Source organism: Macaca mulatta, chromosome 14, assembly GCF_049350105.2.
Source record: "Macaca mulatta isolate MMU2019108-1 chromosome 14, T2T-MMU8v2.0, whole genome shotgun sequence".
NCBI classification, from domain to species: domain Eukaryota; kingdom Metazoa; phylum Chordata; class Mammalia; order Primates; family Cercopithecidae; genus Macaca; species Macaca mulatta.
The window spans coordinates 28762098-28788085 of record NC_133419.1 but is presented as its reverse complement, the minus strand read 5'-3'; the positions used below and the strand labels follow the sequence as shown (position 1 = coordinate 28788085).

Below are 25988 nucleotides of genomic sequence, written 5' to 3'. Positions count from 1 at the left end.
TTTTTGAACAAGTGAGGGCAGCTACACCCCTGAATCAGTACTTCGTGGCTGAAAACCCTCCCTCCGAAGGCTACCCATGTCAAAGCGGGTGGAGACCTCACAGCGCACTAATAATGTGTCATCCTTAATGAAAGTTCTTTGTCTTAGGGCTTCCAGATGCATGAAAGTTACATAGCCAAAACCTTTTGGGTTCCGTGGGATTGTGGGTCGCTGGAAAGCAAGCAGGTCTGGTTTGGCATCCATTATCTCTTCATGGTTTTGCCTTACAGGTGCTTCGGACTGATCAAGAATTGTAAGGCGTATTGTACCCTGGAAGGGCCAAGGGAGGTGGCTGTCATACTCTCCTTGCATCGTGTGGACAAAAAGGGATATATAGTTCGCACAGCGCTGAGCAGTCGGTAACTGAAGGTGCAAGCGCATGCAGAGTTTGTACCCGGGTTTGCCTGTGTAGAACCCAGGGCTATGAATCACAACAGGTTTCTCCTCTTCTTGACATTTCAAATGCATTCCAAAGTTGCCAATCTTCCAAATGTAAATTCCATTGCACTGCTGTGCTTCAATTTCAGCAACTTTGTCCTCAAGGGTTCGAATGGTTCGTTTGAGCTCACTTACATACGTACTCTGAGTTTCCATTTTAGCAGTCAGCTCCCGGATTTGATGGTCTTGTCTTACAAGGCGACCCTCTAACTGGTGGATAGTTTCCTGGAAATTCCGGACCTCTGAGACATAGCCAGAGTCGGGTATAAGGCTCAAACTATGAACAGCCTGGGCCAACATTCTCATGTGTGACTGGGTGTTCTCTTGTAGGTGGCGTGCCAAGTGATTTCTCTGCATCTAAAAATCGAGCACAAGCCTTAGATTGGGAACCGATACTGTGAGGAGCAAGAAAGGGACCTGGCCAGGTCAAATAAGAGGTTTTCAAGTAGTCACACCACTTCCCTCAATTCTCTACCATTTTCCTTTGCCTTCAACAGATTTTTGATCCAATGAGGCGACTCTGCCTCTTAGTTCACTGAAAAACAGACTATCTGATGACTACTCTCCCAGCTTTCACTCATATACATCTCCCTCCCACCTACAAAAAATGTATTTATACACATCCTTCTTTTCTGACTGAGATGCCTGTCCTCTCCAAGATTAACATTCTACCTGTGCGCTAAATGTCACCTGACCTGTTGCAACACCCCAGAGATTTTACTCAGTGATTTTTCTTCATCTTCAAACATCTCTCCCTCTTTAGAATACAATTATTAAAATCTTTCCCATTAAAAAAGGACAAACTTCTCTGAAGATCTTTTGTCTCTCCAGTTAATATTAATACCATTTTCTTTTTTTTTTTTAAAGTCAAGAATATAGTCTATCTGTATCGTCTGCAATTCCCAGTATACAAATCTATTGCAAATTGGATTTTTTTCCTGGCACCACGCTATTCTAAGGTCATTAAGAACATCCTATTATATGAAAAACATTCATAATGCAACACTTTTTTATTATAAAAGGTCACATAGTCTTTAAAAAACCTAGAAAATATAGATGACCAAAAAGAAAGTATGCTACCTATTATCTCTCCTAACTTCCATTAACATTTTATGTCTTTCAAGTCTTTTTCTCTAAGCACAAAAATACAGAATTTTTCCACAAACTATAACCATACCATTTTGCTCATTTTATTTTTTTAAATTATTAAATGTATGTTTGTTATACATAAGTCAGGAAAAAAAAAAGTATAATGGAAAAGCAAAAGTGTAACTGCACTCTCCAAAAAGAAAGACATAACATAAACAATGATCCATCTCAGACATTTGACACTACTGATCATGAATCTTGAAACTAATTTTGGAGACCATAATAATACTTTCTCTTTGCCTGGTTCATCTGTTTCTTACACTGTTTGTTCATGGCTCTTTTCCTTGGTGTACTTCTCTTTCCTGTACATACTCTATCTGATCTCAATCACACCTTCCATTATCACCACAAATCACTTCCCCAAAGCAATACTTGAGTCCTAATTTCTCTTTGGGGCTTAAGACAGCACAGAATGCATGTCAGTCCTCTCCACCTGTTCCCTAGCTGGGTGAAGTCATATCTGTAACTCAATTCATTAAAACAGATTTTTCTTTTTTAAACTCCACCTCCAATCAGTTCTTCCTGTGTTCACTCTTTTTTGCCGAATGGCCCTTCCATCTACCCAGTGACAAAGGCCAGAAACCAAGAGTCATTCTAGATGCCTCCCTCTCCTTTACTCATCACATTTAGTTAGTCACATAGGCAATAGACTCTCCTAAATATGTACTGTCTCCTAGATCTATCTTCGCTGTCATCACCATAATTCAAGCTGTCTTCACTTAAGTATTTCCAACAGCTCAGGTACTAGTACCCCCACCTCCACCTCTACCTCAAATCATCTACATTGCTACTGGGTTGAACTAGCACAACACAAACTAATTGTAGTTCCTCAAATCACCATGCTCACTCTCTCTCACTGGTCTTCTCTCCCTTGTCTTCTTGGAAAACTATTTCACCTGTCAAGATTCAGCCCAAGGCATCATGTTTTTTCAAGTCTGTCTGAATGCTTTAGGCATTGCTAAGTATGCCTTTGCTTCTGCTCATGGCATCCATGAATAACTCTATTATATAACTTATTACACTGCTTTATAAACCATTTACATTCTTGTTGTTATTCTCCACTACATGATATAACTGAGTATTTTTTTACTTATATTCAAGAACTAAAAGAAAAAAAAAATCTTACCTTTTCATGGCAACCAAAAGTACTGAATGTGCATGGAATTGGAGCTGTAGGGCAGTCTAGATCATAATGATTAGGCATCTGAAATCCAAAACAAAGGCTGAAAAATCCTCCTTGCATATCATGTTCGATGCAATAACATTTAAACTGTATTGTCAATGGCTGCTTTTGTACCACATTGGCAGTTGAACAGGTGCAGCATAAACCATCACCCACAAAGATTAAAATAACATTTACTTCCAAAAGTTATAGAGAAAGGAAATATCAACATCTCATCATAACCCCTCCAATTATTCAAAATTCAAGGAAATGAATTTGTTCCTCTTGCTGGGAACTGGCACCCTCTAGTGGCACTTTACAGAAAAAACACCTGACAACAGCTACAACTGCAAACTCAATCGACTCCCACTACGGTCTAGGCCATTTAATAGGAACCAGTCAACTGCATGCACTGAAGCCACTGACTACACCCATACTTTCCTCATGACCACCTTTCAAAAATCATCTTAACTTTTGTTAATCTGGGCATATGTTAGTTACAATGGGGAGACTCAGATGTTAGAAGGTACTTTAAACACATTAATAAAAGCTCTAGAGAAAGTCTCAGTTCTCGATGTTGGAATCTAAGACACATTTTCTAAGGTAAGATCCATTATACTCAATCATATTTTTTAAAAGAGGTGCCAAATTCCCTTTAGAAATTTAATTTAGCTATAGTTGTAGATATTTCAAACAGAAAGTACCGGAGAGACCATTTATTATAATTCAATCCTTCACTTCTCAAGAGGGAACAGTGCAGAACAGGGGTCAATAAAATTTTTTGTAAAGGATCAGATAGTAAATATGGGCTGTACTGCCTCTGTCCCAAGTATTAAGCTCTACCACTGTCATATAAAAGTAGCCATACACAAGACATACACACATGGGCATGGCTCTTTCAATAAAACTTTACAAAAACAGGCAGTGAGACAAATCTAGGGGGCAGGCCAGTTTGCTGATCCCAGATCTATTTAGAATGTCAACTTGTTAAACATGAGAGGGCACAAATAAAACCAGTTAATACAGTTTAAAACTAGGATGAAAACCCAGGTTTTCTGACTCTTAGTCTAGGGTTTTTTCCTATATTTTCTTTTGCTGGGTTTTAATTTGTTGCATGGTTTCCTTTAAATATTAAAAGAGAGCAAAAAGGAAAATGAGTTAGGACTTCATTAAGCAAAAAAGTTTAACACCTTCAAATTAAGCCTTTGTTGGAAAAATTAATAGACTGGCAACAAACCAATGAAAAAGTTTTAAGGTTAACAAACTTGTCCAGTGACAGGTTTTGCTTGCTGCTTCTCAGTAAGGTATGTCAATAATGATCTCTGGGTTTACAGATTTCATGGGTATATAAATATTTAATGGTTAATATTCATGTTTTGTGGGAAAACTCCCCAAATGTCAGAAGATAGCAATCAGATGGAATTTTCCTTTCTCTACTAATAGTCAAAACAGTCTTTGGGCTGGGCTTGGTGGCTTGCACCTGTAATTCCAGCACTGCAGGAGGCCAAAGTGGGAAGATTGCTTGAGCTCAGGAGTTCGAGATCAGTCTAGGCAATATAACAAGACCCCATTTCTACAAAAAATCTAAAAAAATAAAAAATTAGCCAGGCATGGTGGTGCACACCTGTAGTCCCAGCTCCTTGGGAGGCTGAGGGAGGAGGACAGCCTGAGCCAGGAATTTGAGGCTGCAGTGAGCCATGACTGTGTCACTGCACTCCAGCTTGGGCAACAGCATGAGACTCTATCTCAGAAAACAAAAAAACAAAAAAACCCCACCATATAATTTTCTGTTACAGTTACTACTTCTAATGATGCCTGATTGGTGGCCCACAGGACAACTGAACAGAAGGGCTACAGGTCCTGAAAATCTGAAAACTTCCCTGTATGCCTCAGGGATTACAGCTTCAATTAATATTCTCCTACTGAACAGAACTACTTTCCTTTATTTCATTGTTCTTTCTTATTCTTTCGGCCAATCTGTGGACACTTGAGAGCCTCATTTCCCTGTGTGTAAATAGATATATATCTTAGTTTTTCTTTCTATAACTGGGGACCCTTACTTTTGATTATTTTTATCTTAAAATTGGTTTTTTTGGGAATTTTTATGAATATACAAAAGCACAGGTATTATGTTAATGACTTAGGAATTCTAAGTACTTAAAAAGGGCTGGATGTTTTGTTCTTCATTAAAGTATTTATTACTTATATTAATTAATATAAAAAATTTCCACACAGCTCTAATACTTCTTCAATCTGTATTTCTTTGCCTTATTGATTTAAATTTTCAATTAAAAATCCTAACTTCTTTAAGCTGTTTATGAAAATAATAATTTATGAAAATGAATAATACCTGTTCTCTGATGAGTATAGTATTGCAGTATTCACAGATGACATTTGCCAAAGGACAGTTCTGGTCATGGATCTAAATTTTATTCGAGAAATATAATTAAAGCATGAAAATATCTGAAAAAGTGAAAACAACTAATTTTGATAAAAAGCAATTTTTCACTATAAACAAATAAGGACATCAATTTGTATAAAACAAAAGTGAGTGAAAGTGAGAGTAATATATAAAGGATATTTTCTTTCTCTTTCCCAGTGTAATAATGAGATTCATTCAACCTTCTAGCTCTTTAAAAGAGCAGGGTAGTATATAAAAAATAATTTTTCCAATTCCTTCCTTTTATCCTGAGGCGGTGCATCTGTAACTACTTTGGACATCATCTGCCGAGGCTATAATTCTCCAAAGGCAATCTTTTTCCAAAAATTTTCAGCAGCAGAATGACAATTTAATTAAAATTTCTTGTCAGTAGAGTTAAAGAACAAATCTTTTATTAGGGCATGAGGATTTGGTGCTCAGGTTCTCAGATGCCCCACAAGGGTGAGCCTTATTTTCTAGAATATAATGACTTTAGTTGACGTGCTAAGAAATAATTAGCCTTCCAGGTTAAGTCAATCTAATTTACTAAAGTTTAGAAAGAAGTTGTCGGGCTTGGCGCGGTGGCTCACGTCTGTACTCCCAGCATTTTGGGAGGCCAAAGCGGGCAGATCACCTGAGGTCAGGAGTTTGAGACCAGCTTGACCATCATAGAGAAACCCCATCTCTACTAAAAATACAAAAGTAGCCAGGCGTGGTGGTGTAGGCCTGTAATCCCAGCTACATGAGAGTTTGAGGCAGGAGAATTGCCTGAACCCAGGAGGCAGAGGTTGCGGTGAGCCGAGACTGCGCCATTGCATTCCATCCTGGGCAACAAGAGCAAAACTCCATCTCAAAAAAAAAAAAAAAAAAAAAAAAGAAAGGAAGGAGTTGTCATTTTACTCTGATTATGACTGAGACTTCTCTATATTTATATCAAGTTGGCTGACTTTTTTTGAATATTTTATCAATGTAATGGATATAATACACTTGATCTCAAAGTAGGGAAAAACTGCCAATATGAATTTATAAAAACTGTAGTTTAAGGATGTATCTAAGTAATAGAACAAAAGAACATAAATTATATGTAGGTTATTTTATAAAAGTATACATAGGATAGGGATCAAGGGCTTAGATTTCAGTGTTAGCTTTTTTATTGGCAATATTAATACAAGTCTACTTAATCTATCTCAGTTTCTGAATATAAAAACTGTCCTATAATCATGATGCTGTTAGGCACCATCAAGTTTCTTTTTAAAAGATAAACTTTTTGCCTGGTCTGGTGGCTCGTGCCTGTAATCCCAGCACTTTGGGAGGCTGAGGCGGGCGGATCACCTGAGGTCAGGAGTTTGAGACCACCCTGACCAACATGGAGAAACCCCATCTCTACTAAAAATACAAAAATATTAGCCAGGCATGGTGGTACGCGCCTGTAATTCCACCTACTCAGGAGGCTGAGGCAGGAGAATCGTTTGAACCCAGGAGGCAGAGGTTGCGATGAGCTGAGATCACACCATTGCACTCCAGCCTGGGCAACAAGAGCGAAACTCCATCTCAAAAAAAAAAAAAAAAAAAAAAAAAGGATAAACTTTTAAATTTAAATATAACATACAAAATGAGAAGTAAATGTAAATACATTAAATACATTATATATACAGCACGATGAAGTATCATCGAGGAAACAGACTTTGTGGGTTTGATTTATTCTTCATAATAATTATAACCCATTCTCTTTTTCAAAATAATTTTGTGTAGATCTTATGCAGTAATTATTCTACTTGTTTGTCTCCAATCCAAAATTGGTCATCAAAATATCACACGGGAAAGCTGATCGGCATATGCCTTTCCTAGAAGTTTTGTTGCTTGCCTATCTACAATAGTGATAACTAGTATAAATGTTTTTTAAGAAAGACATGCAAATACAAACTCTACACTTACAAACTAAAATGGCTTATTGAAGCTTCTTTTCTTAAAAATCATTTTTCCCAAAATTGGTAATATAGACTCAGAGTTGGAGTCACATCCTTATCTACTGCTAACCCCCTCAAGTACACATTGAAGAACAATGTTTTACGAAGTAGTGAATTTAACAACTCCAAGTTAGTACATGCCTCTTTATCTTCAAATGCCACTAATGCAGCACAGTTGTCACAAGAAACCTGTCTCCTTGGACAATCCTTCAGAATGTGAATATTAATATGGAATTTTTGGAAGGGACGTTGGCATTGGGGACAATCCACAAGAGCAAACTCACAATGTGCTTGATGATCCTATAATAAAAAAATAATAGATTAGTATTAGCCAACTCTGAAGTCTTCTACATATAATCTCTCCTAATAATATACTGTTCTCTTTCAGCAGGCTACTGAACCTACTTTGTCTAGTGCACACCACAGAACCATTCACAATGTGAACGTCTTTAGTGAATTTTTTCAAATGGTCATGGATTGCAAATTTATACAAGAAATGTGAATTCTCAAGTTCATGCATCCAATTAGGGTAGAGAGTTGGAAAGAAGTCAGATTTCCCATTTATCAATTTATTACTGTGTCGAAAAGGCCACTCTCTTTTAAGAGCTAGTAAGTAAAAGGAGCAAGTAGCATAGCTGTCTTAAACATTTAATTTCAAATATAACATTAATAATATTTAATTTCTGGTAAAAATCACCAAGTTAATAATTGATCTATTTAGTTTAAAAGCAAATTATTTTATAATCTGATTGTTTCAGTTAATCTCAAACTACAGGAGTATTCCATTTAGTTCATAATAAAATGCACAATTTAAAAAACAGAAAAAAGTATAATGAGGATACTGAGATGATTACTTGGGACTTAGTGCTTATTTCAAAATGACAAAAATGAAGTTTTAAGATTAAAATATGACACTTGTATTTTCTCTTTGGAGACGGAGCCTCACTCTGTTGCCCAGGCTGGAGTGCAATGGCGCGATCTTGGCTCATTGCAACCTCTGCCTCCTGGTTGCAAGTGATTCTCCTGCCGCAGCTTCTTGAGTAGCTGGGATTACAGGTGCATGCCACCATGCACTGGCTAATTTTTGTATTTTTAGTAAGAGACGGGGTTTCACTATATTAGTCAGGCTGGTCTCGAACTCTTGACCTCGTGATCCACCCGCCTCAGCCTTCCAAAGTGCTGGGATTACAGGGGTGAGCCACTGTGCCTGGCCGACACTTGTATTTAAAATGCTCCTCAGGTTTACTGCAGATAAAACTCACCAAAAAAGCTTATGAAACAATACTGATTTTTTTTTTTTTTTTGAGACGGAGTCTTGCTCTGTCACCCAGGCTGGAGTGCAGTGGCCGGATCTCAGCTCACTGCAAGCTCCGCCTCCCGGGTTTACGCCATTCTCCTGCCTCAGCCTCCCGAGTAGCTGGGACTACAGGCGCCCGCCACCTCGCCCGGCTATTTTTTTGTATTTTTTAGTAGAGACGGGGTTTCACCGTGTTAGCCGGGATCGTCTCTCGATCTCCTGACCTCGTGATCCGCCCGTCTCGGCCTCCCAAAGTGCTGGGATTACAGGCTTGAGCCACCGCGCCCGGCCGAAACAATACTGATTTTTTAAAAAAAATTACTGCTAGGCAAAGCCAGAGTAGATAAAACAGTATATTTCTGGTTTCTACTTATATTTATATTCAATAATTAAAGGACTGGCATTAATTCAGCAAGAATTTATTAACTAATCATCATATGCTAGGTACTGGCAATACACAGATGGACATAGCAAAGTTCCTATTCTGTAGGAATTTCCTTTCATACATGCGCTAACAGCTAGAAAAGAACTTTAATACCTCAAGATGCCTCAGTTCCATCTTATGCAAACAACCTTCATTTGGACACTTCACCATCAGAGAAAGAATCTCACGTTTTGCAAAATTGTCTGGAAATAGTTGATTTTCCAGCAGTATTTCATTGTCAACTGGACATTTGTGACCTGCATCCCTAACAGAAACAAAATACACACAACTAGATTTAAATATTCACTTTAGAAAATCCAAACAACTTTAATTCGCTATATATAAATTCTCCATTTACTGTTTCAGAAGGAAAAAACAATTTAACACATTATGTTGCACATCAACAAAATAAACTGTTCTTTTATGAAATGAGTACAACTAGCAGCATATTGATAGCCTATCAAAAGCAAAGGGATTTTTATACAGTAGGATAGAGTCCAGCTTTTTGAGACAAATTAGCTGAGTAAGGTATTTTGATTGGTATAAAATGAAGTGCAAGTTAAGAATGGGAATTTTGGCCGTCTGGCCTCTGTGTTGTCACACCTATACAACACACTAGAAAGATGCTCACAGTGCTAATAACATGTCTATAATGCAATTGCTCAGTCATAAGTAAAAATTTCAGCACTTAGCAGTACCTCCATGAAGTCACATTTTAAAGTTTACTCTGAAATAGTCACTATAACACTCCAGCTAACAGGCAACAAAAGTCCTCCTTTATTTGTATGTCTAGGGTCCAATGTGACAGAAAGTTAAAGGACCTCTATGTCCTGCTTCTCAGTGGTTTATTCTTTCTTATGCTGGAAAACACTATCCTCAGGAAAAGACAATGGGGTTGTATTGAGATGCACTTTGATTGCTTGAATGACAAACTCAATGAGAAATTTCAGAGCAGTTCCTTTAAGAACACTGGCGCTAGGTGTTCGTTTTTAAAAAGCTTACGGGGAGACAGAAAAAAAAAGCCTCAGACTTCTTTTTGTGGGTTGTATTTCCTTCTCAGACCACTGTCCCACTACTTTCACGAACATCTTGCTATTAAAAAGCTGCTAAAGGTTAGCTACCTTCCTGGGCATGGCTGACACCTGGTAAAAAACTACATTTCTACCTACAGGAAAATCAATGATCCATAATATGCTACCATTTTACCTAAATACAACATAAATAAAAATAATTATACACAGAAAAAAAAATTGAGGCTGGGCACAGTGCTCATGCCTGTAATCCCAGCACTTTGGGAGACCGAGGTGGGTGGATCACTTGAGGTCAGCAGTTCAAGACTAGACTGGACAACATGATGAAACCCCATCTGTACTAAAAATACAAAAATTCACCAGGCATAGTGGCATGCACGCCTGTAATCTCAGCTATTGGGGAGGCTGAGGCAGGAAAATCACTTGAACTTGGGAGGCAGAAGTTGTAGTGAGCCAAGATTGCATCATTGCACTCCAGCCTCTGCATCAAAAAAAAAAAAGTTGTGCCTTTAATTCTGCTCTCATGTATAGAGCGGTCGCAACTAGGGGCAATTTTGACCCCCAGGGGATATTTTGGGACTTCTAAGTGCAGGAAAGGATGATACTAATAGCATCCAGTGAGCAGAGGCCAGGGATGCTGCTAAAGATCCTACAACACACAGGACATTCTCCCATGACAAATAATTATCCAGCCCAAAATATCAATAATGTTGGTCAGGTGCAATGGCTCGTGCCTGTAATCAGCACTTTGAGAAGCTGAGGTGGGTGGATCACGAGGTTAGGAGTTCAAGACCAGCCTGGCCAAGATGGTGAAACCCCATCTCTACTAAAAATACAAAAAATTAGCTGGGTGTGGTGGCGGGTGTCTGTAATCCCAGCTACTCAGGAGGCTGATGCAGAGAATTGCTGGAACCCGGAAGGCAGAGGTTGCAGTGAGCTGAGATCGTGCCACTGCACTTCAGCCTGGGAGACAGAGCAAGACTCCATCTCAAAAAATAAAAAATAAAATAAAATAATGTCGAGGTTGAGAAAATCCACCCAAAATAGATCTTGTAAAGTCAGCACTGTGTAATACATTTTTCCCCAAAATTGAAACAACAGACATTACCTTTTGTGATTTAAATTAAGCCAAGTCCCGAGTATGGATGTAGTTACTCTTAAATTCAAATTTTATAGAAAAGTTAATGTAAAAGTTGGCAGATAAAAACTTTTTGGAGACTAACAAATTGCCAGGACAGACTTACAATGAATTCACTAATATAACTAGATGGCTATTTATTGAAGAACATAAAATCTGCCCCCCTTCATCCAATTTTTTGTCCTGTATAGGAATCCTTAGTCACCTAAAAAATTCCTATGTACTTTTGAATTACAGTAAAATGTATCTATTTCCATGGAAATTGCAAGTACTTTCATTCAGTTAAAGCAACCACGATTTACTGATCATCTACTATGGGTCGGGCACTATTTCCAGAACTTGGGAAAAATCAAGAAATAAAACAGATCTAAAATTTTGCTCTCAAGAAGCTTATAATCCAGTGGGGCAGACAATAACCACATAAATTATTTGGTGCTTTAGAAGGCAGAAAGTGCTAAGGGAAAAAAGAAAAGTAGAGCCAGGTGGAGAGATTGGGAGTGGCTGGCAAGAAGGGTGGAACCACACTGTGGTATAAACAGGGTGGTGAGGGGACCTATGAGAAGGTGACATTTGAGCCAAAGAGGAGGAGTTAAGGGGTTAGCTGTGGCAAGAGTGTTGCAAACAGAAAAGCTAAAGCCACTCACCAAGGTAGGAGTGTGCCTGACACGTTCAAGGAATAGCAAAGAGGGAATGAATGGGTAGGAGGACAAAGAGCACAGCAGAAAAGAGGTCAGGAAATGAATCATGGGCCTGTTATACAGGGTCGTAAGGAGTTTAGTTTTTACTCCCAGATACCCTGCTACAATGGTCTGAGCAGAGATGACACCATCTTACTTATTTTACTAGGTTCACTCTGGCTGTTGTATTGAGAACAGCCTGGAAGAAGGCAAGAATAGAAAACAGGAGGCCTGTTAGAGAGCTGGTGGTGATTCACAACAGGATGGTGGTAGAGGCAGGAAGTGAGTAGGGACTGGATTTTGGATATATTATGAAGGTAGAGCCTTCAGTTAATAATTTCTTTAAAAATACTGGTTGACCATACACTTTAGGTAACAGGCAAGATTTAACATGCCTAAAATCACAATAACTGATTGCTTACAGTCAGTATTCTTTGTGTGGTTGAGATTATCCTTCTCTAGTAGCATCATAATTTAAGGTACATTTAAAAAATACTATTTTCTTTAAAGCATAGAGTCACTCCCCAGTCTGCATTAGAACTGCTTTAAGTAAAAGTAGCAGATTATTTACTTATTTATTCAAGGGTCAAGAGAGGAGGAGATTCAGGTCACTTTTCACACAACAGTGGAAACTGGGATAAGAATCTAACTTTCTCAATTTTCTGTCCATTGTTCTTTTTTCCTAAGTAGCTTTTTATGTGTAAGACTACTTTTGGGATGTTCCATGTTCTATGTAATAATGTTCTCTGCATCTGGTTCTGTTATAGGACACCATTCTTTCTTACGCTCACGTACCTTATTGATTTTATGATGCAGGCTTTGCAGAACCTATGGCCGCATGGTGTTTGCACTGCTTCTCGTAGTGCCATCAAGCAGATGGGGCATTCGTACTTGCTTTCCAGGGGTGGGTCAAACTCTACATCATATCCCTGGATGTCCTCCATAAATGAGCTGGAGAGGTTTCCCGTGCTGGCAGTTCCACCCACACTATCATCTTTTGTTGCAGCGCTACAGGAGCTGGCCATGGCCACACAGCAGTCACTTTCAGACTGGCTGGATCCACAGCTGTTTTCACAGTTTAGCAGACTCATAGTAACTTGATTATCACTTGCTCTGTAGAAACAACAAGAAAAAATGCCTTTATAAGAAACGCACACACTCACACCCTACACATATATATCATAGCTTATCTATACAAGTCACTTTTTAATTCATGTACCTCAGCTGTATTGTTATTTACAGAAAACTTTTAAAAGTGTTTTGAGCTTTTTCACGACTATTGTAAGTTACCTGATTCTCTCTTTCAAAATATACATTATTATTTGTGCAAATCACTTGGAGCACACAAAGAAAGCTAGGTCCCTTCAGAAGTTCATGATCTAGTAGAATGACAGCATATAAAGTTAAAAAAGGAGAAGCACCTCAGTTGTAATATTCTTCTATATCACAATTATCTGTTTACATGTCTGTTTCCTGTGATTGAGCTAAATATTTTAATTTCCATTTCCTCAGTACTTAGCACAAGATTTTTCATCCAGTAAGTGTTCACTAAGCATTGCTAAAGAACTTATCCATGTTGTTGAAGTTCCTTCAAGTATCCTGAGCTGAAGGGAATAGTATGGCTAGCAGCTCGGTGCCAGGAAAAGCAGTACACAAGGAATCAGGTGATCATGTGCCACTATCAGACGCATGATTAGAGCAAGTTACTTAACCATTTAGATCTTGGTTTCTTTTCTAGGTCTAAAATTCTATAAGGACTTCTAAATGCTCAGTGTGGAGATTTCTATTAGGTATTAAAAATAGAATTGAAAAAGTGTACTTTTATGTCCTTCTGCCTTCCGTCAGGTCAAGTGACTATGTTTCATTATTAATGACTGGAAAAACAAGTGATGTTTTGTTTGCCTATGGAAAACTATTGGTTTCATGAGCAGAGGAGATATTGGTATTTACAAGCAAGCAGCTAATATGTAAGAGCAATTCACAGCCCATGTAACCACATCTGTATTTTAAATAATTACTTTTGAAAAAAATTTCTAGTATGTGCCAGATATCATTCTAGAAACAGAATGTAGGCCTCCAGTCATATTCTCCTGCTTGTCTCACTTTTATGTAAAATTCCTTGCTGCCACTGCACCAAATCAAAGATTAAGACAGTAGTACTCAATCCTTTTACCACTACAAATACCTTTTTATTCTTTTCAGAGATTCTCAGTAGCACTTGATGACCACCTACAATGAGGCACTATTCTGGCTGGAAAGGCAGTGCTAGTAAGTGGTGATGAGCTCAGGTGCTGGAATTGAGTGATATGAATTCAACTCTTTTCTTCCATTTATGAGCTGGGCAAATTATATAACCTTTCTGTGCTTCAATTTTCTCATCTGTAAAATGGTTCTAACAATAAAATCCATCTGAGTTACTCAGAGGATTAAATGTGTTAATATGTGCAAAGCACTTACAACAGTGCCAGTCAGTAAGAATGAGTTACTACAACAACTTCATGTAGTATTTTACTTAAGTTTTGTTGTCGCCACTTATCAAAGTGGTAGTTATGGAGCTTAAAAGGTTAAGCAACTTACCCAAGACTACCCAACTAATAAGTAACAGAGTTGGGATCAGAACCCAAGTCTACCTGACCTTGGAGCTTTGCACTTCGCACTACACTACTTTTATCCATGTTTTGACCAATTTGTCCATGAAGCTGCATTTATAATTTATTTGCCTTTACTTTATTACACTAAAGTGCTGGCCACAGCTACTATTAAACATGGTCTGTCCAGCACTACTACACTAAATTGACAGAATTCCCAAGAATCTGCAAAGAAACTTGGCATGTAGTTTACTTGTCTAGGTTTTTTTTTTGGAGACAGGGTCTCACTCTGCTGCTCAGGCTGGAGTGCAATGGTGCAATCTCGACTCACTGCAACCCCTGCCTTCTGGGTTCAAGCAAGTCTCCTGCCTCAGCATCCCCAATAGCTGGGATTACAGGCGCCCGCCACCACGCCCAGCTAATTTTTGTATTTAGTAGAGACGGGGTTTTGCCATGTTGGCCAGGCTGGTCTGGAACTCCTCACCTCAAACGATCCACTTGCCCTGGCCTCCTAAAGTGTTGAGATTACAGGCATGAACCCCCGTGCCCGGCTGTGGTTTATTTAGTTTTGATACAGTATGCCCTAAGTTAAAAATAGCTCCCATAGCCTTGCTATATCTGATGTGGACTCCTAGGGAAGGTTCATACAGATTGAAAGGAAGCAAACAATGGCAAGACAGCAGAAAATAGCAGAACTAGTCACTACAGCTGAGTCATAAAACAGGGTATAGGGCCCCCTTTATACCTTCCAAATCTGAGGACAAATGATGCTGTTATGCTACACTAGGGTATATATCCTTTGTTATCTTTATTCCCATATATGGGCATACTCAGACAGTTTGGGTTCAGTTCCAAACCATAGCAATAATCCAAATACCATAATAAAGCAAATAATACAAACTTTTTGGTTTCCTAATACATATAAAAAGTCATGTTTATACTATACAGTAGTCTATTAAGTGTGCAATATTATGTCTAAAAAGGCAATGCATATACCTTAACTGAAAAACACCTTATTGCTAAAAACTGCTAGTGATCATCTGAGCCTTCAGCGAGCTGTAATATTTTTTGCTGGTAGAGAGTCCTGCCTCAATGTTGATGGCTGTTGACTGATCAGGTTGGTGATTGCTGATGGCTGGGGTGGCTGTGAAAACTTCTTAAAATAATACAACAATGAAGTTTGCTACCAAGAAGTATTTCTCTGTAGCATGTGATGCTGTTTGATAGCATTTTCCCTCAGGAGAACTTCTTTCAAAAATAGCGTTAATCCTCTCAAATTCTGCCACTGCTTTATCAACTAAGTTTGTAGAATATTCTAAATCCTCTGTTATTTAAACAATGGTCACAGCATCTTCACCAGGAGTTGATTCCATCTCAGAAAACCACTTTCTTTGCTCATCCATAAGAAGCAACTCTTCATCTGTTCAAGTTTTACCATGAGACTGCAGAAATTCAGTCATATCTTCAGACTCCACTTCTAATTCTAGTTCTCTTGCTATTTCTACCATATCTTCAGTGACTTCTAATGAAGTCCTGAACCCCTCCAAGTCATCCATGAGGGCTTCTTTCAAGTTCAACTTCTTTCAAACTCCTGTTAAGGCTGATATGTCAACCTCCTCCCATGAGTCACAAATGTTCTTAATGGCATCTAGAAAGGTGAATCCTTTCCAGAAAGTTTCAATTTACTTTGTCCAGATCCATCAGAGGACTCACTCTCTATGGCAGCGATAGCCTTATGAAATGTATGTTTTAAATAATAAGACTTGGAAGTCTAACTGACTCCTTGATCCATGGGTTACAGAATGAATGTTATATTAGCAGGCATGAAAACAACATTAATCTTGAACATCTCCATCAGAGCTCTTGGGTGATTAAGTGCATTGTTAATGAGCAGTGACATTTTGAAAGGCATCTCTTTTTCCTGAACAGTTCTTGACAGTGGGCTTAAAATATTCAGTAAACTACGCTATAAACAGATACACTGTCATCCAGGCTTTGTTGTTACCTTTATAAGGCACAGGCAGAGTAGATTTAGTATAATTATTCAGGCCCTAGGAGTTTCAAAAGTGTAAATGAGCACTGGTGTCAACTCACAGTCACCAGCTGCATTAGCCCCTAACAAGAGTCATCAGCCTGTCCTTTAAAATTCTGAAGTCAGGAACAGACTTGTCTATAGCTATGAACGTCCTAGGTGGCATCTTTTTCCAATAAAAGGCTGTTTTGTATACACTGAAAATTTGTTGTTTGGTGTAGCCACCTTCATCAATGATCGCAGCTAGATCTTCTGGATAATGTGCTGTAGTTTCACATCAACACTTGCTCTTTCACCTTCCACTTTTATGTTATGGAGATGGGCTTCTTTCCTTAAATCTCATAAACCAATCTCTGTTAGCTTCCAACTTTTCTTCTGCAGCTTCCTCACCTCCCTCAAACTTTACAGAATTGAAGAGAATTAGGACCTTGCTCTGGATTAGGTTTTGGCTTAAGGAAATGTTGTGGCTGGTTTGATCTTCCATCCAGACCACTATAGCTTTCTCCGTATCGGTGATAAGGCTGTCTCACTTTCTCATTAGTGAGTTCACTGGAGTACCACTTTTAATTTCCTTCAACAACTTTTCCTTTGTATTCACAACTTGGCTAAACGGCCCATTTTGGCTTCTGATGTGCCTTCTTCAGTAAGCATAATTATTTCTAGCTTTTGATTTAAAGTGACAGACCTGTGGTTCTTTGGTTCACCTGCACACTTAGAGGCCATTGTAGGATTATTAATTGGTCTAATTTCAAAACTGTTGTGTCTAATTTCAATATTGCTGTGTCTCAGGGGAGTAGGGAGGCCTGAGGAGAGGGACAGTAAGGATACCAGCTGGTCAGTGGAGCAGTCAGAGCTCTCATATTTATTAAGTTCACCATCTTATATGGGTGTGATTCATGTACCCCAAAACAACAATTACAATAGTAACATCAAAAATCGCTGATCACAGATCACTATAATAGATATAATGAAGTTTTAAATATTGCAAGAATTACAAAAATGTGACAGACAAATGCAGAGTGAGCACATGCTGTTGGAAAAATGGCATGGAAAGACTTGTACAATACAGGGTTCACATAAATCTTCAACATGCTGAAGAAAAAAAAGCAGTATCCGTGAAGTGCAAAAAACCAGTGCTATAAAATGAGGTATACAGATAGACCTCATTTTATTTTTGTGTCCAATTACTTCCTTAGGTAAATTTCCTAGAGGTAGAATTGTTGGATCAGAGGGTATGTAACTTTTTAAGCTTTCTGATAGATAATCCTGGTTATCCAATATGTGTCAGACATTCTAATTTCCACTCCCACAGGCATGGTATATATGCAGGAGTCCATTTTTCTCTATCCTTGACAATATTAGGTATTGAACCATTTTTTTTAAAAGTAAAATCACTTTTGAGAAATTAGTATTTGTTATTTGGTTATAGGACATATATCCAAGTGCTGGCCAGAAGACAAAGGCAGAAATTACGAAGCTAGGTGTATCTTTTCTTTTCTGCCCAAACGTCCAGTTCAAAATTTAGTTTATTGGACAGTCTATACACTGCCTGCTTCCAATCCAGTTCAAAAGGCTTTAAGGTCTTTAGGTTTGAAGAGACCTTTTATAGCTAATGTGTTCCTAAGAAAATCTGTCTAATCAATTATAATTCCTTAAAAGGAACTCCACTGTGGGAATGCAGTGTGACATAAAAGTGAGCATGTTCAAAATCTATTTGCCTTCAAGTTTCACATTACTTTCCATGCTTTAAGAAGCAATCCAGAGCTTTCTATTTTCCAAATAAACTTTTTTATATGGTCACCCTTTAAGTCCATAGTATATAGTTCCATGTAATTGAACATGAAGGAAAAATTAAGTTAAAAACAGTTCTTGACTGCCATTTAGCATTTTTGTTTCCTCTTTCTTTGGTAAGTTAAAACATTTTGTCCCTTTAGTTTTAAGGATCGCAATGAGTTAAGGAAAAATCACCTTTCTAACTTAATTATAATGATAACTAATACTAAGAGAAGAACAAAAAGTGCTTTGTGTCAGTTACAGAAGTAAATAAAAGATGATCTGGCATGCATGCAGAAAATATTGTGCTCTATCAGGATTTTTTTTTTACTTTTTAACCTCCTACTGTGTCATAGGAGCTGCTACAAAAGCAGGCTGAGATAGAACTTTGATTTTACATAAGAAAGAATATGTTTTTGTAAAAAAAAAAAAAAAAAATATATATATATATATATATATATATATATATATATATAAAATTTTGTCAGGATCCTGCTCTATTGCCCAGTCTGGAGTGCAGAGGCACGATCATGGCTCACTGCAGCCTCCACCTCCTGGGCTCAAGTGATCCTCCCACCTCAGTCTCCCAAGTAGCTGGGACTACAGGTGTGTGCCACCAAGCCTGGTTAATTTTTGTATTTTTTGTAGAGACAAGGTTTTGCCATGTTGCCCAGGCTGGTCTCAATCTATCCTCCCACCTCAGCTTCCCGAAGTGCTGGGATTACAGGCATGAGCCATTATGCCAGGCCTAAAATAAAAATTTCTTACAGCCTCTATTCTACTTACTTACGTGGCTTTCTACAGGAATTAATAAAGGGATGGAACAAAGTATAAATTGTTCCTTAACTTGTATGTTAAGAGTGTCCTGATTGTAATTCCCTTTTGCAGTTGTGAAATCTAATAAGCACTACCTTAAATATTGTGGAATGTAACTACTGCTAACTTACTTCAACTATAAAATGAGTAGTACTGAAAACAGCCTTGTCATAAATCATGATTTAAATTCACAAATTAGTGTCTGGGTGTACATTATCATCAAAGGAGAATACTGTAAAATGTCTTGGGGGAGGGGGAAGTAGGATGATGTACAAAATGTTAGTCCTCCAAGGCAGATGCTAAGGAGATACGAGCCAAGTTAAAAGAAGTCAACGGGTTATGTCTTAAATGAGTCAATTTTAAGTCAACTGAAATTCATACATGAGTAAACATGTAACTTATTAAAGTAAAAACCATGTAAAGAAAATAGGAGAAATTACCTTTAATTTCCTACTAGCTTTAGAAACAGAAACTGTTTACCAGCTTCTTAAATTTCTAAAGTGTGAAGAAGTACAAATGTACTCCAATGGCCAAGAGATGCTGCAAAATATTCAGCTGTTGTGCCTTAACTTTGAATCCAAATTCAAGGGGCATTCCCCTTCCTGGGCACTATTTATTCTGCTCCAGGAGGCAAGGATTTGAACTTCTCTCCAAATCTAAGTGGCCAAAAGTTTATCGGCATCATATGCCCAAATTTATCACAGAGAAGACCTCATGTTACAATTCTGAAATACTGTGGTGCATGCAGGCTGAATCTCTGAGGTAATCCTGTACCCACCACATGCCCGACTCCTTCCCAGAGTCACAAAAGAGGCCACATTGTTCTTACCTAGACCCTCAGCCTCAAAATCAGAAAAGCCCCTCTCCCTTCCCTAGCAACCAAAAGAGAATGAATGAAATGACAGCGGCCAAGTTCACAAGGCCAACACAGAATTTCTTTACCAGTTTTTCTCGTTTCTATATGGAACCTGCTGTGTAACAAGACATTCAGAAATAGTAATCTGCTCCCAGAGAAACAAACAATCAAATACCATACAGCGAAGCTGCTAATACTTTAGGTGCTTTCTGTTCACATTCAAGACAGTCCTAACTCAGCTGGAGTTCCCCTAAAGCCAAATACTAGGAACAGCTTTATCAACCCGGCGTCTGGAACAGTCGCTCGAACTACCGACTGTAGGGGTGGGGGAGGAAACATTCGTGTCATCTGAGCCTTTTTTTTTTTTTTTAAACTCGCTGCCTGAGACTTCTATCGAGTTGAACAGGGAATCCGAAAATAGCTTTCCCATGACAGTGACAGACGGAGTCGCCAGGAACGTAAAGGATTTTTTAAAAATTTAAGCAGGTGTTTGTTCCAAGGAGCGGAAAACTGCAGGAGGCAATTTCCTTATCTGGGAAGGGGAAAAAGCGGAGTGAGGGGAGCAAGGTTGAGGAAGGCGACGTGCGGTTTTTTAGGAGGTAGAGTGAGCGAGGAAGAGGAGGCCTGGGGAGCAGAGGTCAGGGGACAGGGAACGGTGTCCGCGACCTGTGGGAAGCGTGGAATCAGAGGCGGCGTCCCGACCGGCGGGAAGCCAGGGACAGGGAACGGTGTCCTCGACCAGCGGGAAGCGAGAGGACAGGGGCGGCGTCCAGCAACCTGTGGGAAGCAAGGGAGCAGGGGCGGCGTCCTTGACCTGTGAAAAGCGAAGGGACAGGGCAGGCGTCCCCGACTGGTGGGGAGCGAGGGGACAGGGACACCGTCCCCGACCTGCCGAGAGCGAAAGGGCGGGGGGCGGCGTCCCTGACCGCTGGGAAGCGAGGCTGCGGCCGCCAGAAGGAGGCGCCTGAAGGAGACCCACCACTCAAGTGCGCAGGGAGGCCGAACCAGGCGGGCAGGGCTCCCCCCGAGCCGCACGACTCCGCTCAGCCAAGGTGCTGGTAGAGGACGGATACAGACACTGCGCGCCGAGACGTGGCTGCCTGGACGTCAAACTCTGGGTCCAATGGGCTCCGTCGCCATCTCCGGGAACCGTCCGCAGGCCAAACGCCAGCTGCGGACGCCACTGCTTCCGCCTTCTCTGCTGGCTGCGGGGAGCGAGGGGCAGGGAGCGCGCGGGGGAGGAGACAGAGCGGCCGACTTCGGCGAGAGTGCCCCCTGGCGGTGATCCTCCAGGCGAACTGTGGCGCGGGCCGGGCCGGGCTCCCAGCCCCGCCGCCTGGCTTTCTTCCAGCTCGCGCGTCCCACCTGGGAATTCGTTGCGCCGCACAGCCAAATCCGAGTATGTCAATGGGTGTGTGTTGGAATAGGGATGGCGACGACAAGATCACTCCCCGAATAACTTAATTTGGTGAGCAGCAGTGACAGTAGTAATCCCAAATTGCGCTTTTATAGCACTCCTATAGCAGGAGAAAACCCCAGCTGGGCTAGATCGCTTGACCTTCAGGAATTCTTAAATCCCTCCCCAGCTCCACCTTCCTTGCCCAGGAAGTTTCCGCGATCCATAGAACTCTATTATTACCTGCTCTTCCCCTTCATCCGGTCCAAGGGAGTCAGCCCTTGCATTAAATATTTCTTTGAATTTCCTGCCAACAACACCAGCCCTTTGTTTTTCTCTGTCATGGGAAAGCTATTTTAAATTCCCTGTTTAACTGGTCATAAACGTCTAGGGAATGTACCACGCATTTGCTGGAGAAGCACAAAAGATTTTCATCCACCTCTGCGTATTTGGTTCATCGTCTACCTCTTAGGAGAGGTTTTCCAGGATAGTGGTCGTGTGTATGTATCCTGAAGCCAGAATGCTTGGTTCCAATCCAGTTTTTCCCTTAATAGATGTGTGATTCAGGTAAAATACTTAATCCGTACTTGTTTCAGTTTCCTCATCTCGTATTAACATGGGGATAATAATAGTATCTACCTCATAGTGTTGTTGGAAGGATGAGATAAAATATGTAAAGAAGTTATTTAAAACTATCTGGCCAGGCACAGTGGCTCATGCCTATAATCCCAGTACTTTGGGAGGTTGAGGCAGGAGGATCACTTGAGGCCAGGAATTTGAGACCAGCCTGGGCAATATAGTGAGACCCCATCTTTACACAAAATTTAAAAATTACCTGGGTGTGGTGGTGCACATCTGTAGTGTGAGCTACTCTGGAGGCTGAGGTGGGAGGATGGCTTCAGCCCTGGCAATTAAGGCTACAGTAAGCCATGATGGCACCACTGCATTCCAGCCTGGGTGACAGAGTGAGACCTTGTCTCAAGGAACAAACAGACAAACAAACCCAAAACTATGACATAGTATGGGCTCAACAAATGTTACCAATACTATATGTCCTACTTTCTGGCTGCCAATATTCATTAAAAATGCTTCTTTTTTTAAAGAAGAATTTATCCTTGGTTCTCAGGTTCTGTCAACCCCCTTTTAAAAAGATTGTATTTTGAAATACTTAAGACATAAAAAGAACACAAACATCTGTGTGCTCACCACCCAGCTTTAAAAAATAAAACATTGCCAGCCTTTGTGTATCGCTCCCTAGAAGCTCCTCTTATAAAATTAAATCTCTTATGGGATGGAAGAAAAGATCATTACATGAAATTGAGAGCTGGAGAAAAGGAAGAGCAAGAGAATCAGAGTTCCCTCCACTTCTTCATGTGAGCTCTGGGGCAGGTTACATAACCTCCATGAACTGCAATGACCAAAAACCATAAAAAAGGGGATAATGTCTACCTTACCAGGCTTTTGTCAGGATAAAATAATAAAAATCTATTGTGAGAGACCCCAGCACTAGCCTTTCAAAAATATTAGGTGTTCTGTGTATGTTTCTTTACGTCGTTTTCATAAGTGCCTTCAAGGGGCCTTTTCCTACGTCTTCAAATCCAATTTATTCAATATAGGAGAGAGTTTTAGTGCTCATCCATGCCTTGGGCACACAGGAAACTTACAAATACCATTTCCCTTTGCAATCAAGCAGGGCCATGTGACTAGTTCTGGCCTGTGCACTATGAGGAGAAGGATGCATATCATTCCTAGGTCAAAGCGTTTTATTTTCATTGCAAGACTCTTTTCCCCGTGTGCAACCAAGAAGCAAAGGGCAGCTACAAGAGGGAAGAGATGGATCACACAGTTGATGTATAAGGGCAGTTGCCTTGGAAAGTCAACCCACCTGCATTGGACTGCATTGGACTTACATGAGCAAGAAAACCAACGCCTGTTATTGGGATTGTCTTTTCTGCTGCATAGCTAAGCCTACTTTATGCACAGTTCTTTCTTGAAGTCTTTCCTGATACTAGAAATAAGAAAGCCAAAGTTCTACTCCTGCTTCTGCCTCTCACTGGAATTGGGACCTGGTCAGATGTCCTTGTCTATAGAGTGTAATGAAATCTATCCTGTCTTCTTTTCAGAGCTGTTACGAGTTCAAGTGAGGTCACATGGAAAGATACCTTGCGAACTAGGAAGTCCTACAGAGATGGAAAGAGTTGACTATTCCTATTAGTAAGGTTACCTATATACAGCAACCACAATGATCAGGTTTCCTGAAAAGCTGCTGTTAGGTTGGTGCAAAAATAATTGTGGTCTTTGCTTTTACTTTGAATGGAAAAAATGCCAATTACTTTTGTATCAACCTAATAATTTAAAATATTTTGTCCAGTTGTCCTTATAAGTAAATCAAATGTGAATAAACATATAGTCTCCGTATCTTCTATAGTTTCAATGCATCCCCTAAATTTCATGTGTTGGGAACTCGATCTCCAATGTGGTGGTTTTGGGAACTGGGACCTAATGAAAGGTATTTGGGTCATGGAAGGACACTCTTCATGAATGGATCAATGGCATTATCATGCGAGTGAATTCATTATTCTGGGAGTAGTTTCCTTATAGAGGGACAGGTTTGGTCCAGCCCCGTCTTTCTCTCCATCTCTTTCTTTCACTCTTGCCTTCTTTTTGCCCTTCCACCATAGGATGACACAACAAGAAGGTTCTTACAAGATACCAGCCACTTGAGTTTGGACTTCCCAGCCTCCAGAACTAAGCCAGTAAATTTCTGTTCATTATAAATTACCCAGTCAGTGTTATGCTGTTATAGCAGCACAAATTGAACTAAGACAATATCATTCCTGGGTTGCTGTTTCTCACATCCTGTTTGAAAAATGAAATAGGATATACTTTTACACAGCTGAGGGTAGAGTTGGGAAGGTAAAACTTCCCCAAACATTTGGAAATAAGATGGCTCCCTACAAGTTGAGTTATAAAATTATGACACAATTCATTAGCTCAAAATACACTTATTGAACAACCATTATAAGTGTGTGTGGCAGCCTGCCTTGAAGATGATATTTATGCCCATGTGTAGTTTGCATACATAGGGCTGCCTCATGTAACAGTATATTTGTCTGTTCTCACACAACTGATAAAGACATACCTGAGACTGGGTAATTTATAAAGTAAAAGAGGTTTAATGGACTCACAGTTCCATGTGACTGGGGAAGCCTCACAATCATGGTGGAAGGCAAAAGGCACGTCTTACATGGCAGCAGACAAGAGAGAGAATGAGATCTAAGGGAAAGGGGTTTCCCTTTATAAAACCATCAGATCTCGTGACACTTATTCACTACTACAAGAGCAGTATGGGGGAAATTGTCCCCATGATTCAATTATCTCCCACTGGGTCCCTCCCACCAAACATGGAAATTAGGGGAGCTACAATTCAAGATGAGATTTGGGTGGGGACACAACCAAACCATATCAACAGGATATTGTGGAAATGACAGAATATTCCTCCCTAGACTGGGCTGTAGAAGACATTGCAACTTCTGTCTTGCTCTCTCTTATTTGCTATGAGGGAAACCCCTGCCCTGTTCTGAGGTTTAGTAGCCCTTTAGAAAGGCTACTGAGCAACTGAGCCCTCTTGCCAATATCCCGACAATTGTGGAGGCTTTCTGCCAAAGCCTCGTGAGTGAGTCATCCTGGAAGTGGATCTTCCAGCCCCAGTCAAGCCATCAGATGACATCTTGACTGCAGTCTCATGAGAGACCCTAAGCTGGAACCTACAAAAACTGTAATATAGTAAATGTTGTCTTAAGCTCTAAATTTTGGGTAATTTGGTACACAGCAATAGATAATCAATAGTATGTGTTAGGCACTGTTCTTAGCCCAGGAGATACAGCAGTGCAGCAGTCCCCAAACATTTTGGAACCAGGGACTGGATTTATGGAAAACAGTTTTTCTACTGACCAGTGTGGGGCAGGGAGATGGTTTTAGGTTGATTCAAGTGCATTACATTTATTGTGCACTTTATTTCTATTATCATTACATTGTACTATATAATGAAATAATAATACAACTCACCATAGTGTAGAATCAGTGGCATTTCTGAGTTTGTTTTCCTGCAACTAGACAGTCCCATCTGGGGGTGATGAGAGACAGTGACAGATCATCAGGCATTACATTCTCATAAGGAGTGTGCAACCTAGATCCCTCACATGTGCAGTTCACAAAAGGGTTTGTGCTCTTATGAGAATCTAATGCCACAGCTGATCTGGCAGGAGGTGGAGCTCAGGCAGTAATGTGTGGATGGGGAGCGGCTGTAAATACAGATGCAGCTTTACTCCCTCACTCACCACTCATCTGTGAAGGAGAGATTTAAACTAAAAACCTGAGTGATGGTTTCTGCATGCAAAGATCTTTAAGCAGAGTGAGAGTGGTCCATGTGGAGGGAACACCTGTTGCAAAGGCCCTAAAGCTAATATAAGCTACATTTATAATATAGGGCCTTAAAGTCAGTGTGGTTGAGGCAGGGAGAAGGAACTAAAGCAGCAGGTTTTAGATCAGAGTGGGCATACTCCTGAGGGGATACAAAACTTTCCAGAGGGTGCCCGGCTAGTTTTAAGGAGGTGACACGCAACCTAGAGAGACTGTGTGTTCAGAGAAGAAATGCAACCTGGTACATGCAATCTGGACAAAAACACCTGAGAATCAGAATCTTTCTTGTGCCAGAAGCAAGAATAAGAACTTAGATACGCTAACCTTTTATGAAAGTATAGACCAAGAAAGAATGAGTTAATTA

At 39.9% G+C, this 25988-nt stretch overlaps 1 protein-coding gene across 1 annotated transcript; it reads right to left on the bottom strand.

Annotated features, from left to right (window-relative positions):
* Positions 1-20834, bottom strand: TRAF6 (TNF receptor associated factor 6). Its single transcript, NM_001135796.1, is given in 7 exon segments — positions 1-834; positions 2753-2830; positions 5139-5210; positions 7316-7474; positions 9010-9160; positions 12537-12854; positions 20786-20834. Coding segments are annotated over 6 exon segments (1569 nt in total). The 5' UTR covers positions 12833-12854; positions 20786-20834; the 3' UTR covers positions 1-21.
* Between the last annotated feature and the right edge of the window lie 5154 nt (positions 20835-25988).